The 17,611-nt window shown below is 39.9% G+C and overlaps 1 protein-coding gene across 1 annotated transcript in view; it reads right to left on the bottom strand.

The window, feature by feature from the left end:
- The window catches only part of nphp4 (nephronophthisis 4), a 222,786-nt gene that overhangs the window by 6,010 nt on the left and 199,165 nt on the right, over positions 1 to 17,611 (bottom strand). Inside the window, exons 21-27 of the mRNA XM_084721632.1 lie at positions 15,383 to 15,572; positions 14,641 to 14,724; positions 7,799 to 7,955; positions 7,107 to 7,171; positions 6,743 to 6,828; positions 4,160 to 4,331; positions 567 to 746 (exon numbers count right to left, since the gene is read on the bottom strand). Coding sequence (XP_084577758.1) covers positions 567 to 746; positions 4,160 to 4,331; positions 6,743 to 6,828; positions 7,107 to 7,171; positions 7,799 to 7,955; positions 14,641 to 14,724; positions 15,383 to 15,572 — 934 coding nt within the window. The remainder of the gene's footprint in view (positions 1 to 566; positions 747 to 4,159; positions 4,332 to 6,742; positions 6,829 to 7,106; positions 7,172 to 7,798; positions 7,956 to 14,640; positions 14,725 to 15,382; positions 15,573 to 17,611) is intronic.

The following is a 17,611-nucleotide window of genomic DNA, read 5'->3' as shown; positions in this document are numbered from 1 at the left end:
TCAACTGTTGTGTGCATGTGATGAAATAATAATCATGATCCCATATACATCGAGGAATTGAACAAAACTAAGCAAGTAAGCTAAGGGGGTGAGTTTTTCCAGGCTTTGTCTCAGTCTAAAATATAATTTAGCTGTAATATGAACATAACCTTCAACAGTCAGTCATTTTGGTTTAGAAAGGCAGACAGCCTTTATTATTATAGAGTGGACTGGCTTTGAGTGCTGGACTAGGATCAGCTGGTCTTAGCCTTTTCTTGACACCAGCCATAAAGGGGACAGGAATGTCCAGCTGACCCTGGAAATCACCCGAGTGGTTCAATAAGCGCTGAATGTGACTGAGTCACCAGTGGCTTTGAGTTAGACGGACCTTTAAGGGTTGAGCTGTCCATCATATCACTGTTCCTGAGAAGTACAAAATGAGAAGTGAAAATAGAGCTCGCCTCACCAGTTGGAGATTGTCGGCTGCACTGTTTGATCTGTGAGGACTGCGGAGCAAGTACTTGCACTTAAGATGAAGACACTGTAAAGAACACATATTATCATTTGAAGTAGGAAACTACGCATACCTTGGACAGGACGGGCCGGTGGACGCTGAGACAGAGCAGCCAGGCAGTGATGAGACGCTGGTGCTCCACATCCACTGCATTCACATACAAGAAACGGCTGCCTGCTCGCCACGGCTGCACCTTCAGCTGGAGCTCCTGCACCGCTGCAGGAGGCAAAACGAACACACCCTCTGGGTCCACCTTTAGAGAAAACATTCAAGGGGAAGGGGAGGTTAAAAGGACAGTTCACCTCAAAATTAAGGAAACTTGTTTTTCCTCTTACCTGTCATGCTATTTATTCATCTAGATAGGTTTGGGGTGAGTTTCTGAGTTTTGGACATATCAGCTGTGGAGATGTCTGCTTCCTCTCGAATATAACGGAACTAGACTGGCATGAGGCTTGTGGTGCTCAAAGTGCAAAAAAAAAGAACATTTGAAAAAGTTAACAGCAGTGTCTCTTTATGTTTGTAATGGTCATTTTTGTGTTGTTTTTTTGACACCATGAGTGAGGTGTCTATTACATTTCTTCAATCAAGCTGTAGTTATCATAATAATTTGCAAATCAATTCCCCCAATCATGTGAATATTGATATGCAGCTCTCAGTTCACACTGTTTAGTGAATCGATAGCAGAACTCCAATATCCAGTGAATACCCTACCTCAATAGCACACCTCGATACCGATACGGGATCATGTTGGTCCTGATGAGCAGTCATGTCGTCATGATTTTAATTTTTTTGTTGAATTTTTCAAATGTATTTTTTGGTGCTTTGTGCACCACAAGCCAAGTGCCATCTAGTTCCATGCAGACATCTCTATGGCTGATATCTCCAAAACTTGGCAAATCACACCAAAATAATCTAAATTACTAAACAGTCCAGCAGCTAAGGGGAAAATTATGTACGTTTGATTTTGAGGTGGACTGTCCCTTTAAGGGTGACTGGCTTTTGGCAGTAAGCTGTGGAGATGTTATTGATTGGGTGGGTTTTACAATTAATAAAGAGAGAAAAAAACATTAACCAACTGACAGAAAGAGTGCGACGAAGTATGGAAAAAAGAGACATTTTACAAGAAGATGGAAAAGAGAGGATATAGAAAAGGATAGAATTAATCGGAAAAGTGGTTAACAGAGTCAGAGGAAAATAAAGGGGGTGTACAGATTACAGGAGAGTGTGGGTGAGAGAAAGGGCGAATGAGGTTCGGTGAAAAAGGTAAAGAGACGAAGCAGACAATGAAATGAGAGAAAGTCAAGGCAGAAAAGTGACAGCGAGACAGAAGGACGTGTGAATGAGATTTACTGCGCAGCTCCTTTTCAATCTGTTGAGAAAAGCAAAGCTATTCTCTGGCGGTGAGCTTTATCCTGTTTTATAAGACTCCCTCCTCCGATGCATTCCACAGTGAGCTAACCTGCCGAGAGTCAGATCAAAGCGGCCGCTGATGCATACGGTGAAATCTTTTAAAAAAACATCTGTCGCCTTTTCAGCCAGTACCCCATTTCTTCAGGGAGAGAACGTTTGGGTCGTACTGTATGCGCCCATGGTGGCTGTGACAGTCCGTCACTTTTTTTTCCGACTGTGAGTGAGTAATATGCAGCTCTGAGTGAGAAGCACTGTCAAATCCTTGCACTAAGTTATGAATAGAAAACGATCTATATTAAAATAGAGGGCAATCTGACACTCTTGGAACATATTTTCATATGTTCAGAAAGCACACAAGCACGGCAAATTTTTTCAAATTGTGTCAGATTGTGTCCCAATATGACAAGGTTGCAGGAAGTAATGGGGGAAACGTAATAAAATGAAATGACATGAAAAAAACCCATTATTCTGTCAATCTGCATTTGTACTTTCTCGATAATGACTTGAATCTTAACCTGGGGTTATTACAAAAGAGACTGTTGCTGCTCCGTTGTTTCCTGCTGCTAAGAGAACAATTTGCATGAAATCATTCTGGGATATGTGGTTTGAAAATTGCTAATACAGAAAAAAATATGTCAAGAACAAAGCTCTCAACGTCTCATTAGATATGGAAGATTCAAAGTATGATTTGAGCTGTTTTGATTCCACTTTTTTTTCTCTTTTCTGTCTGTCGCTTCAAATTTCTGTCAGCTGTGTTTTGTGCCAATTAAGAAACAGAAATCAATAACAAAAGGAAGACAGAGCCATGTAACTTGCACCAATGTCTCGTTTTAGATTAAACATATGAATATGTATGAGTGGGAGCGAGAGTGAGGATCTCCCCCAAACATGTAGTTCACCACCTCAAACTACAGCCCCTTTTTTCTCCAGTTGAGTAGTTTGTTACTCAGTGCAACTTTCTTCTTTCCTGTTTTCTGTACTTAGATACGCTGTGTTTAAGGCTTGTCTACACTGAAAAGAGACCCATAACCCATCTTAGGTTAGCTAATGTCAGCAAAACACCAGCTAAATAGCTAGTGAACATTTGATGTAGATTAGTCAGCATTTTGCTGACATTAGCTATTAGATGTGACTAACTCGCTGATCTAGCTTACTAGTTAGAGCAGCTATTACAGCACAGAGTTAAAAGGGGTGTGACTTAGGAAGGTTGAAATTGTCCGTCAGCCTGTCATCCCAAAAACAAACGGCCATTGCGCCACAGCTGAATGAAGTGGCAACCTAGCAGCCAACTGGTCCATTGCTCTGAAAACACACACTCTCCCTGCAGATGTTAGTTCAGTGAGTGCTGGCCCTGTCCATGGTGCTGAATCAGCAAGGGTTTTGCCCTTGATAAGCAAAACCCTGACATTACATCAAATGACATTTCAAGTAATTTTACTGCTGGAATAGAAAACATCAGTTTTACCACATTTGGTGTGTGGCCCCTCACCTGAGTCTTTAGATGAATTCTGATCAAAAACTCAGAGTTATCTTAACAACCTACAGCCCTTTTGTTGTCTTTGCTGTTCCACAGGAAAAGGAAAACAAACAAACAAAAGTTTGCTGATGGTATTATACTGACCTTTACTTAACTAAAATTCAACTTGGATCCTTTTTTATTAGTTTCTTCCTGTGTGAACTTTTTGGATTCTGAAGGTGGCGACTCCAGGAAAAGTTTGAGAACCACTGCCGTAGACCCCAAAATAATTAGACCTGATCAAAATGCGATCGATGTTGGCAGACCCAAATACAGAGAGCATGCCAACACTTCACCAATTAATGAACAGCTGGTGTCCAAAAGAGCAGCGATACATGTCAGTTTTGCTACACGTGCCTCAAAAAACAAATTTTCTACTTCAGTGGTTATGGCACAAAGAAGATTAGAGCTGCTAGAGGATCTGCTTGCATCCACTTGGGTATTACACATATTGATACACAGACATGAGACAAAACGTTCCCTGATACAATTAGACTAAGTATAACTTGGATCTGGCGCGACATGTGTACAGGTGAGTTTTGATGTGTCTCAATAGGGAGTGTTGCCCAGATAGGAATGAAGGTGAGCTGCCATTCTGCGTACTTGGAGTACTTGAAAATGTTACCAATTTCTTTCCTGACCACAATACATTGACAGAATAATAATTTTACTGTATAATTAACTGACTCAGAAACCAAAAAAAGTGGGTTCAGTGTTAAGTTGCTCCTGAAGATGTGTACCTCGATCTCCTGGGGGTGTGATGAGAAACATTTGACCTTGCGAACAGCCTGCTTCCCTCTTAGCACCAGTGATTGACAGCTGCGCTGGCCACTCACACAGCTGACATCCACCCGCTCCAGGAAATGCACGTAAATCTGCCAGATCTGGGAGGGCGCTGCCATCCACTTGTCACTACAGAGAAAAACATCATCAGGAACAATTAAGATGAGGCCCCCTGGAGACGCAGGAGCAGCATGAGGTCGGAGATGAGGAGGGCTGATCTACATCTGTGCTAGCATTTTAATAAGCAGCAGCAACATCGTCATTCTCCATGTTCTCTCACCGCTGAGAAGATGGGAATTCAGTCTCAGAGGCCCTGGCTGACTCTGAGAGCTGTGAGTGGGAGGCGATGTAGCCACCTACCCAGCCGTGCTCTGTGACAACAGCACTCAAGGAGCATTTGGGGGATATCTGGACCACAATTCAAGTGAAATGGGTTTTGAAAGACAGACACTATATCACTAGTGTTGGACTGATGGTGCTGATGAGTGCATTGCTGCAAATGTTTATACTGGATAGCATTACAGTAGATGTTTCTCTAATGATTTATTTTATGGGTACTGTAATTTTTTAATAACTTCCTAAAATATTTCCTCAGAACAAGGCTGAATAGTCAACTAGCCCTGAGCTCCAGAACCCCAAGGACCCCAAAACTCCAAGGTTCACTATGTGTCAGTTGGTTTGGGTAATCTGAGCAATTCCTAATTTGTAATTTTAACCACTAAAATAAAACTTTGACTATAAAGTCTCCTCTAGTATTAGCTAATCATGTGCTGTAGCAGGTCTTGTAAAAGAGGCCATGTGTCAAACTACTTCAAAATTTAACTCTTCTGCTATGATTTTTAATTTATATTAAGCTAAAATAGTGAACATCCCTGAATAATTTTGTGTTTAATCTTCCTGTCACACACTAATTGACAGATTAAGGGCTATCATTTCAGCATAGGAGGGCTGGATGATCCCAGTGTCTAGGCTTATAATGAAGCTGCCATGTGGAGTCTGCTGCAAGCACTGTGAAGTGTTACCTGTGTTCTTGTTAATGTGGGCATTTTCCTGTACATATCAAAATCTCTCAATGGAAAGAAATTACAGGCACCCTGTGGAGTTTTTGATCAGTAGTAACACTATGGAGCAATATTTTTCTTTGAGTGGGTACCTGTTCTGGTTGTATGTCATACACTTGTATTAGGAGGCACTTGTGTGCACACCAGTGTGCAGACGATGCAATGCTTACTTCTGCTCACTAACTGATGCTTCACTAAGTCCAACTCCTAATCATTGAACAGCAACTGTCCAATCATAGATTAGCAAATGTGACTGGGCACTGCAGACCTGTCATCATTTTTCTACATGTTGAAGCTGTGTGCATGAGGTCTAAGAGGAGTGATACTCCATGTGGCTTGAGTTTCAAAAAACATAACATCAAATATGTAAGGAATAGATTAAACTTTGTCTTTATCTGCTCTAACTTAAGCTGCAAATGTTGGCATGTCTTGACTTATTACCTGCAGTAGGCCAAACTCATGTTAGATAACAATGCATTTGCTAAACTCACAGCATATTTCCAGCAATTAAATTGGAATTTGTTAAGTGGGAGGTTTGAGGAGGAGGGTGGGGTCTTTCACTGTCCAACCAATGTTTGCTATTACCTAGTTTCAGATAGAAATGTTAAAAAGTCCGCTGGAGACCACCTTTTCAGACGAGTATAAAATTAGCATTAGCTTATATTAGCTAGCTACACCTATAAAATCTTCTGGAGAGAGTCATCATTTTAGCCAACAAAATCTTTGGTTGCCAGGTAGGGAGGAGAAGCTGCTTTTGTTGTCTTCTCTTTGGAATTGAGGACTGAATGTTTCAAGAAGTAATGCAAAACTTCTATGCAAAAACTGCCACCATTATCACTGAAAACTGGGCATTACAACAATAGAAGCTTAGCAACAGTAACTAAGGAGGGCAGGGTTTAGGAAAGGGTTAACTGACTGATAGTTGCGGGAACACTACTTTAAAAATTGGCTTTAGAAATGCTTTACGAGGAAGAAAATGCATTGAACACATTAGTCAGACCTCAAGGACACCTATAATGTGCTTGGCTGAGAGACACTTAATGTAAACATAAATGTCTTACTTCACCAGAAACGCCACAGGGTAACTTTAAATAAAATGTTTCAAATCGACAGCAAATGTAATGCAGATCACTTCTGCAGTAAATATACAACCACTCCAAACGTCATCATACCCGTCATATCAGAGCTGAATGACTTTTAATAAGAGGCAGACACTGGCCCTGCATAATAACAAACCCGCACATAATATGACTCTAATCCTGATGGAGCTCTGAAAGACTAGAGGACGGGTTCTGCAACTTCAGGCAGTCGGACCACCAAACCTCCATCTGATTAGTTAATTAATTCAAGACTGCATGAACAATTTAATTAGTCCAAAATAGAATGCTTCTCCAGGCTAAGCTGTGTGTGTTTGGTGTGTGTGTCTGTGTGTGTGTGTGTCTGGGTGTACAGTATGCCTGTTCAGTAAATAATACATACGTAAAGACCATCACAAAGAACATTTTTATGTGTGGACTGGGACTCCCTGGCACTTTCAAGTACACATCCTGAGGCTCCCCTGGCACCTAGACAGAAACAGATTCAAAGGCAGAGAGATGTTAAAATGGAGAGGTAAAGGGGAAAAAAAGAGGCAGAAATAAAAGAGACCCTGTATTAGCACTTTAAAGGTGTATGGCTTGGTGTGAGGGCAAGCCTTTTAGGTATCAAAAGAGCTCACAATTCATGACTGGAAAGCCAGAATAAAGTGCTTTCAGACCCTGAACAGGAAAGTCATTAATTAATCCCTTGCTAAAAATTAGTGTGGGTCATTGAAAAATGTTAGAAAACAATGTCATTCTCTCACCAGCATCCTTGTCTGGCAGACGATGTTGGGGTCACTGCAGCGTACGGAAATGTGAGTCCTGGCATCTGTGTTTCGATTAAACCAATAACAAGAAAGAGAACAAATGTTTAATATACAGTAAAGGTTTGAGTTAGATGGTGTATTTAAGCATTCTTGTTTTAATGAAATCTTTTTGAAACACCAAGCTGATCTCAAAGACAAGTCTGATGTAATATATTTCATGCATACAGGCATATAGACACATAAACATGCAAATGCGCCGTACACGCTGTGCTATTTTCTTCATTTTATCTGTTTCATTCTTTCATGCTTTTCATTTCCTGCTCTGGAAATAGAGATACCTCACTGTTGTTATTGGTCTTTTTTCCTGATAGACATTGTATTATATTGTAAGATTGTTTTTGTTGATATTTTAGTAAAAAAAAACACAGTAAATTGAAGGTAGAACACGTTATTCATTCCTATCCACTATGCGTATGGTAAATATGTTGCTGTATTTGTGCACGTACATGTTGATGCTCCTCCGGGAGAGTAAGTCAGTGTACCTAGAGGGTTTATTCAACCTGACACTAAAAATGCAATCATATGAAAATAAATATGATGCAATAAATCTTTGAATCTATACAAAGTCAGAGGAGGAAGGTGATAGCTGTGGGACAGAGAGTAATGACTGATGGTGGTATTGGTGTAACCTGTAGGGTCGTGCCAGGGTGGCAGGCGTATGGCTTTCTTGAGGAAGCAGAGCTCCGGATGGTAAAGCCGGAAAGTCTGGTCAACAACGTGCGGCGTCGGCTCCACGTTCACCTGGCAGATGGCCATCGGCTTGCCGTCTTCTGCTTTGAATGTAACCTGTGGAGGGAAGCTGGAAGGTCAGCAGCATGCCACTCCCCTGCATGATGTCAGAGAACCACAGCAATGAAACAGTATTTACCTCCTCAAGCCAAACTAATTAACAGCTGGGTTAGAAGCTCCTTAAAGGAGAATTACACTTTTGTTCCAACTTGGATCTTATCTTCCTTCATTTGTCCATCATGTCTATCAGTTATGTTAATTTTGTAATCAAGTCACAACAAAGTCTGACGGATTAAAATCAGCCAGCAGTTTTGCAGTATTACAGTCATTCCCAACCATTGGCTTGTGACCTCTTGTAAAACCCTCTATTTACTTGTGACACTTGTGACAAAGTTATGGCCTTACTGCACGCTCACTCTACAAATAAAGTGACCCTTCCTAAATCCTCTTTTTATATGAATATACGTGTACATACATACATATTTATAAATATATATGACCTTTTTGCATGAATTTCTTGCATATAATTATTCTCTTATTGAAATTATTTGAATTAATTGAATGTGACACTGGGTTTGTACATTTTTGAGCATAGATGTATATATTTTTCCAGTTTGTTTTTGTTTGTATTGTCTGGGTTTCTTTAGAATTTGATATATTTTCATCACTGTTATTAGGCCAAATTGTAGCTTCACTTCTTTGGCATGTATATGGGGTCCAGGTTATTATAGTAGTGCCCTCTATGGGCTCTGTACCAGGATGCCACCCACAACTGGCATACAATTCAGACTAATTATGTGTTTGTTAGACCCTGATGAAGACCTTGATTCAGTGTTGATCTGTTTGATTGCCTCTACTAGAAAAATAAATTTATAGTACCATTTCATCAGAAGACACAGTGCCTTAGTTTTTCCAGGGTTGTCTGCACTTAAAGGAGAAATATGTCATAAATTTACTGCACCAAATCATAAAATGACTATAATATGTCATAAAAGATTAAGGCAGCATGCAAAGTTGATATACAAGCTTCTCTGACAACAACACTACAACAAGCATGTTTTGCTTTCAAATTTCGATTCTGGCCTGGAACGGTTTTTGTTTGCTCATTCGACGCTAATTAGAGTTAAAATTAATGCTGAATGTTTACCGAATGAGTTATTGTCTGTTTATGAACAGTTATAAACAGTTGATCAACTTAGAGTGTAGCACTGGTCATCGCTGGTCAGTATTTAAGTATAATGCTGTGTTTGTCATGCGCTAGCAAATTACCTGAGCTTTGAGTCTGTGGAGGAGGGGGCGGGGCAAAATAACTCTTCACTTCAACCACAGATTGTATATTAAAAGGATTCAGCCCTAATATACTGTTTTATAGCTCCAACTTACTATTTGGGCTGCAGTACTCATTTTTGAATGCCTTTATTTTTTAACGATAAGTGAGACTTCCCAGATCTTGTTTTTTTGTACTTTAACCTGCCCCACTAAGAGCCATTAGAGCCATAAATTTTTCTTTCTTAGATTGGATTCTCTGTGGGACTCTTGGGAGGACAGGTTAGGGTTATGTTGGGAACCACAGATCAAAGCCACTTACAGGTAAACATGACTTTGAATGCACCTGGCATGTTGGTAAAAATCATTGCACAGGTAAGCTGTAAACTGTGATGGATGTTTTATAGTTAATGTGGGTAAAGTTACCATTTTCATTTTCTCTTCCACATAAATTTCGCTTTGGAGGTTTGTTTAAAACCGCACAAGTGCTTGTATGAGTGCTTGTACTCTGTCACACTTCTTATTAGCAATGTTGCCATGTTTCCAGATCCAGATCCAAGCAACTTGGTGAACTTAGAGAGTACAATTAATTTAACTTTACAAATAGGAATTCATTGTCATACTAATAAAAATAAGACCAAGGTGGTAAAAATGGAGAATTTCTCTTTAAGGCAGGGCGGATTAAGGCAGATTGTGTATATTTTGAGTTATTATCTGGCAGCAACACCAACTAATTATTCATTAGCTCATCTGTACTTCTTCTCCTGTTTTCTCAGTGTGTGTGAGGCCCTCAAACAATACTGGTCTCGTGTCATTAGACATTTAGAGAATTCCTGTATTCAAACTCCTTGACTCTATTTAGTGAAACACAGAACTGGAATTGCTATGTTTTCTTCCTGAGGCAGTTCAGCTCTAAAGAACGTATACAACTTTTTCAAAAACAGCCTTTGAGAAGTTTTATTTAAAAATTCACCAGAGAGTGTGATGATGATGGAGAACGCCGTACGCTAGAATATAAAAGTTGGCTTCCATGCAACTACTGAAACCCCCACAGACACTGCTGAATGTGCTTTGAAGTTTGCTGCATTAAAATAGCCCCCAGGATCTGTGTAAATCAACATAAATGTGTTCATATATATACACTAATTACATATGGTTGCATATGATAGCTGATATATATACACATATGCCAACATACGGTATGTAAACATATTGGAATTGCTAACCCTCTCACATACCGTCATATGCTACACCATCTCAAATTAGTGTTTGCTGGCTTGATTTAGATGACATAATGCAGCATGTAACTAGAGCTGAATTTAGGGATTATACTGTATACTACATCTAATTGAACTGCACAATATAATTTATAAAAGAATATTACTTCTGAGCTCCCAGTAAAGAGCTACAGAGAGTAAGAGAAATCAGTGACTGCTGCATTTCATACAATACTTTGGTTGAAAACTATTCAAAGCAAAGTGGTTTAAGGATGACAATGTCAGTCAGTCAGTGAGTCTGTTTGTCTGAAATACGGGTAACATTTGGTTCATATATTCCAAAAACTATGGGACAGATTGTTCTGAAATTTACAGTGGATATGTATGGTCCCTAGAGGATGATTTTATCAATTTGGTGACCTTCTGACTTTGTCTCTAATGTCACTGTCAGGTCAGAATTTCCCTTTTCAAGACAAAGGATTCACATGACATCTGCTGTCAATATTCATGTCTCCAGTGGTTGAGTCCAAAGGTTTTAAACATAGACTGTATAATAAATATTTGACAGAGTGTCTCTGACATCAGTCATAGGTTTCTGAAGAGTTGTTTTGAACTCACAGACTAGTGGCTCTGGCCGTCGCCATCTTGGCAGTGCTAGACTCGGCTAACTCTCAGATAATGCAAAAATTGGTAAAGAGATGGGGGGTGGGTGGAGCTGAGGCACCAAATGAGGTGTCTAGTTAGCGCCTGGTCATCTACGACAGTACCTACCCGTCACTCAAAGCGGGCACCACCTTAATTGTGCAGAATTTTAAACCTTATTATAATTTAAAGGGGTGAGTTATGTAAAAATCACCTCTGTACAGTTGTCATGAATGGGGAAATTAGCTATTGAGACCAAAACTGATTTTTGTATAAGGCTGTAAACATCTGCCTCTGCTGGGCACTTTAATATGAAGGTCTTAAAATTCACTTCACGCTTTGGAGTCAGCCTCAAGTAGCCATTCAAGAAACTACAGTTTTTGGCACTTAATGCGTTGGCTTCATTTTCAGCCCTGGAGGTTCCTGCTTGGTTTTTAGAAAAAACTGCCAAGAAATGTAAACAGCATGCTCATGCTCCAAACTCTGTTCCAAATATTTCAGAATCTAACTGGTAAATTTTAATTAAATTCACACATCTGGAATGACCACATGGCATGGCATTTCGTCTACTAACACCACCTGGACAACTTTTATAGCTTAAGCCTCACTGTACACTCACCAAAAGAAACTCTTAGAACACTAGCACAAACTCAAGAAAGAGCAAAAATCACTGTGTTTGCGATTTGTTCTTGCCAGCACCTTCGTATTGTGAGATCCGACAAACACTGCAACCTCTACGGGCAGCAGTTGGAACATTACACCTGTCTTGTCTTCACTTACATGTTCTCACAACAAAATAATCAGATAGTGAGTGACAGAAATTAGATTACATTGTAGAATACTGTTTTCCAATCACTGGTGGTTTGGGTCACAATGGTGAGGTGCAAAGCAACCAGGTATTTATTTCAAGAATATAAATGACATACAAGCACAGCTGTCATGGCTTTCTTTCAGTTCATGGCTGTAGGATTTTTAGAACGAGTTACTAAATAATTCACAGCTTGTTAAAAAATAAAGATGGGGAAACTCCAACATTGTGAAAATAGCCACAAAGCCACCTATGATCATTATGGTTTATTTATATCTGAAATGTTTGTTTTCTGGTGTGGAAGATCTCTGACCTCAACCACGTCCAGCACCTTTGGGATGAACTGGAGCACCGACTGTGAACCAGGCCATGTCTCCGAAATCGACTTCACTAATGTACTTGTTGCAGAATGGGAGCAAATCCCTGAAGCCTTTTTCCAAAATCTGTTGGAAAGCCATCCAAAAGGAATGGAGGCTGTTACAGTAGCAGATTAACAATTGTGGGGTGTCCACATACTACAAACTGTAGTGTATCATTATACATATAGACAGAAACAGATTCTACCCCATTAAGTTTGTACAAAGCAGCTAAACCCACTAGGCGATTGACCTGTTTCCCATTTCTGGTAGATACATTACCTTTTCTGTTGTTGTTTTCGTTTCTTCTGATGTTCCTGGAAAGCTGAGACTAAGTTCATGTGTTTACAGGAGATCACAGAGAAAGACATTTTAAAGTTTGTGTGTTCAGCTCTCAGTAATTTTCTAGCTCCTCTGTGGCTTCAAGTTTGGTTTCTCTCCTGCGTCGCTGTTTGTACTTTCAAGTGTGTGCTTTATTTTACTGTTTCATGTTCGCTTTCAGCTGATAGGAGTCGTGTTTAGTTACTGCCAATGAAAACACAACATTTCCTGACTTTTGCTGCTTCATAATAAAAGCTTTTAGATAATAAAATAATATGGAGGTATTATTATAAAAAATGATTTATCAGAAATTAAATGTTTATCCATTGTTCAGACACTCAATTAAAGACAAGGATTCATCAGTTAAATAGACACCTTCAAGCAGCCCACTCAGCTGGGCTGACAACCAGTCAGACTGAGTCATGCCAAGCAGCACACATGTATGATAAAGGAGGAAAAGAGGCGACAAGCCTTCACTGCTTCCACCAAAAAGGCGAGAAATTAGCACGTCCACCTGGGTGTCATGTTTCCATCACTGCTGATTGGAGCTGGAGACAATAAATACCTGTGACCACTCAGTCACTTGACCCAAGAGTGAATGCCAATTGTACCCTTTCCCTCTGAAGACAAGTAAATCTATGCAATGCTACAATACAAGAAAAAGAGGCCTTTCATTACAACAGATTGAAACATGTAGTCATGAGTAATGGACTGTACTCTGAAGTTAACTTTGCACATTTTGGTCACTGACTCACAAACTCAGAAGTTGATCCCTGCCAAACAGCAGCTGTCCAAATGGTTGATGGGTCAGATTTGTGGGCCCATGCTGACCTGCAGGAGTGGCCCATATCTGGCTCTGGTGATGTGTGCTGACTGACAGCGGTGCCAAAGCTGGCATCCTGACAGCTCTGCTGTTGGGGCTTGTCAGTTTTAGCGGGACACAGATTTGATCGAGACCCGACCTCTTTGACCTCTTGACAGGATTTTTGCTCAGAGCAGCAGTGCTGACACTGACACACAAATACACACATACCGTAGGCAGACACACACACACGCTCGGCAGACTGGCAAATATTTCATCACCCTGTGCAATGGGAGAGCTTCGGGGTACTGTACTCTACACGAACAACAGGATTATTACGAGGCACTGCAGGTTAAGCACACAGCGATGGATATCTTTTTTTTAGGAGCATAAATGTGCCAATAATGTAAACCTAGATTTGAGGTCAGGTCTGTAGAGGGAGGGCAAAAACTTCAACATGAATGGATTCATGAGGAACAGAAGTTAATTTTGGTGACAGCTGTAGCATAGGGGCTGCAGAACACGTCACACGGAAATATGGAGTGCTGCCTTCGTCATATCTGAAGTATATCCGAACAAGCACATTCACATTGTTTCTCCCTCCTCTAAACTTCTTACATATTATAAACGGTTGACTAAGTGCATGAAATGGGGAAAAAAACTCGGGACTAATACTGTATGTGCACGGTTCATTTAAAGTAGATTAGCCAGACGTGTCAAGCTGTCCTCCAATTGGAGATAGTTTAACTCTCCAGCCTGACATTTGCCAGTCGGAGAAGATAAACAATGCTCAGTAAGATAAAAGTGATTTGCGGCATATAATTTTGCTTGACAATCTTGTCTGGCTAGTGTAACTTTTTAAATAGTTGACACTTCAAAGCGTTCTTTGTGTCTGAGCTGTGACTGTGTGGGAGCGAAGAGGAGGGAGGAGGCGGTGCACTGCCACTCCGCAGAGGCTCGTCTGGAAGTGCGTGTGTACAATGGATGTTGTTAGACTTAGGGATGTAGCAGAAGGTTAACCCGACTAAACTCCAAATCAAAAGCTTCATGCTATATGCTGAGTTTAGGTGGCCTTATCTGCCTCTACTCTTCTGAATCCAACAATCAATTTTTATGCCCTAAGATGCTACAAATGTTTAAAATGGACTATGTTAAAGCTCTTATCATGGCAGAAAAACACACAGTGCATCTCAAATCCATAGCTTACTATAATTCCAGCCTGGAGACAAACAACCAAAGGATTGAGAAGCAGGAGACTACAGAAGGAGATAAAAAAAATGGTCCAATACACAGAAAATATTGCAGGAAGCATAAGTGGAACACACTGTACCTTGATAATCTTGGCAGCAACAATATTCGACAGATTCTTCTTGGCCACCTGAGAACCTTTGCCTGTAGGTAGGAAGCTTGGTCCCTGTGAGGATTTGATTAGACACAGAATAAATATCAAAACTGATCATCTACCGTAAAAGAAAAGAAAGAAAAGAAAACATTACATCTGCACTTCCAGCAAGAAAATTGTAAATGATAACAAGATGCAGAATACAACCAGAGGGTGTAAAACTCCCCGGTCATCTACAAGAGATAAGAGCATAGCCTATACATAAATAACATTTATTTTGAACTGTCCTTCTGGCATCACAATAATTGTCAAGCCTGAGTTAACACTACATGTGTATAATTTGCCCTTGGAATAGATGAGTTATGGTTAATAGTCCTTGAAGCTGACATTTATATCAACAAAATTTCATCTTTTATCACTGCTCCACCTCTTATTCCCACCGTGTTCTCACACCAAGAGCACATCCTAAGACCACTCAAGGCCAATCAATTTTAAAGAATTTTCTTGAAGTGGAATCAATAAGAAGATCTACTGTTTTATCTGTAGAGGGTAACTTTGATCATTTGTCTGTGGTGATGGAAATATGAGGCAAATGCAACCTTTTTCAAGGGTTCGAGTGAAACATCTGCGACTGACTCAGAAGCGCTGGATCCTGCGGTCCTAAAGCACGTTTTTTAAAGTTCACCAGTCGTACAATTTCATCAGCATCAACCTCTGGTTTCCACCTCACCTGAATGGCCATGGTGTGGTCACAGAGGAAGCTCTGGTATTTCAGGGGTATATGGATGCTCTCCTTGGGCCGGAGGTAAACCCTGGGATCTGGGGTACCCTCTTGCAAGTGGAACATGTTCTCCTCCAGCGGGGTCGGAGTTTTGGTGAGTGCTTTGAAGTAACCCCACTCTTCTGTGTTAGTGATGACACTGGATGGAAAGATTAAAGGACTCGAGTGAGATGAAAGCTGCTTCTTGTACATCTTTAAGGGATCTATCCGGGATCAGAGTTGGACTTGTTACACGATCAGGAAAGCTGCACTGTTCATTACATCCTGCAGTGTGACGAGAAGATACTGAGTGGAACGAACAACATAATGAAGTCTTTACTACAGAAAATTATCGGATTAACAAAATCAGCCAATATTAAACAAAAAATAAAATCAGTTGGTGGGTCTGTGAAGATTACCAGTCATCCAGGTCACGGTATCTTGAGGAGCTGTACAAAGGCAACTGGACTTGCTTGAAGATGTTTCACCCCTCATCTAAAAGGCTTCTTTAGTTCTAACTGATTAATGAGGAGTTCCAGGTATTAAACCTCTTGTGGGGTCATTAACAGCTCACATGACTCTTAAGGTGTTATGGCCCCACAAAAGGTTAAATACACAGACTTCCCCATTAGTCAGTTAGAACTGAAGATGCCTCTTGAATGATAGGTGAAATGTCTTCAAGACACTCAAGCAAGTCCATTTGCTTTTGTATAGCTCCTGGAGTTGGTATTATCTCCAAAACATGCATGTGCTCTGTGATTTTCATGGTAATCTGGATGTTTGATTTCGTAGCATCTACAGGAAAGGTCATAGAGTGTCCGAAATGGATAATGTTCATCATATAGAGAGCATGAATGTGTTCAGTAAATTCCATTTTAATTTATTTTATTTCTCTGTGTGCAAGGCTAAATTTTAGTCTGATGGTTGCATCAGAGGGTGATCAAAAACATGATATACTCTCTGGGTTCTGAGCATTAATGTTCACAGAATACTCTGTGGTAATACTTGTTATGCGTTGTCATGCATTGTCACAACGTAAAGCTTTCAATTGGGGAGCTTAATAAACAAAACTAAACTAAATGTGCCCTAATTGTTAAGATAGTTGGATGCTGACAAATTTTGGGCGGAATAATGAGCTAACATCACTACTCATTTTAAAAAGTAACAATATATTAAGGAAATCAAATTGAAGATGTATTCTAGAGATTTAGTATTGCGCTTTCTAAAAGTTTAAAGTCTTGGGAGAGACTGTTTCAAAAAAGAATGGTTGAAGTCAATGCAACAGAGATTGAGATGTCCTGTCTTAAGTTACTCCAATTCTGTAGACCCTCCCTGCTAACACCTATGTCTTTTGAACTCCTCGCCCCTAGTTTTCTGGTACAGAATTATTGTCTCCAAGCTAAAGCCGAGGAAATAACCCTGATGACATCACAAGGGTTACTTTTTCAGACTTGTTAAAGCTCCTCCAGAGCCACAGAAGACATTAGTAACTAGTCATATTACTAGTAAATCTTTATGGGCACAGTAACTGACATGCTTCTTCAAAATCCCAGTTCCTAGCTTTTATCCCTCCAACTTCATCAACACTTCTCATCTCATCTTACCCAATACGATAGGATCATGAGCAACTCAAGCAAATTATTTATAGGATGGGAAGATATGTGTTTATTTTTTAAGTTATGTCCTACATATCCTGTCAGTGAGTAAACTTTTAAAAAGAATCTGCAGTAACAAATGTTATAATGTGCTGTTCAATAATGAAAGACTTTGAAAAATGCACAAACATAACATAAACATTACATGAACATACAATTTTCCCTCCAGCCAAGAGAAGCAGAGAGAAATGTTAGAGATATAAATGACACAAACATGTTTTATTGACTGCAACAATGATGTGGCGTCATTTAGCTTTCACTTTTGCTGACATATTGACCTGGTGATAATAATGAAAGCAGTCTGTGGATAATATGCTTCAATATGTTCACCAGGAAGATGCTAACTGTGTCTGCCTGCTACTTGGTGCTGAACAGATAATGTACAGTGGGTTTTTAGAGCTTTTTCACTGAAAACATCTACCTTTTGCAGTCAAAAAACGTTATAAGAGCAGTGAGAGTGAAACAAAACTGTAAAGTTGCGGGCTCATTATAAAGAAGTCATTATAAAGCTTTGGAAAACCAAGGGTAGCTTCAGATTTTGGTA

This window comes from Lutjanus erythropterus, chromosome 6 (assembly GCF_056507025.1).
Source record: "Lutjanus erythropterus isolate fLutEry1 chromosome 6, fLutEry1.hap2, whole genome shotgun sequence".
In the NCBI taxonomy this organism is placed as follows: domain Eukaryota; kingdom Metazoa; phylum Chordata; class Actinopteri; order Lutjaniformes; family Lutjanidae; genus Lutjanus; species Lutjanus erythropterus.
The sequence above is the reverse complement of the archived record's forward strand: the minus strand, read 5'-3'. Positions and strand labels throughout refer to the sequence as shown.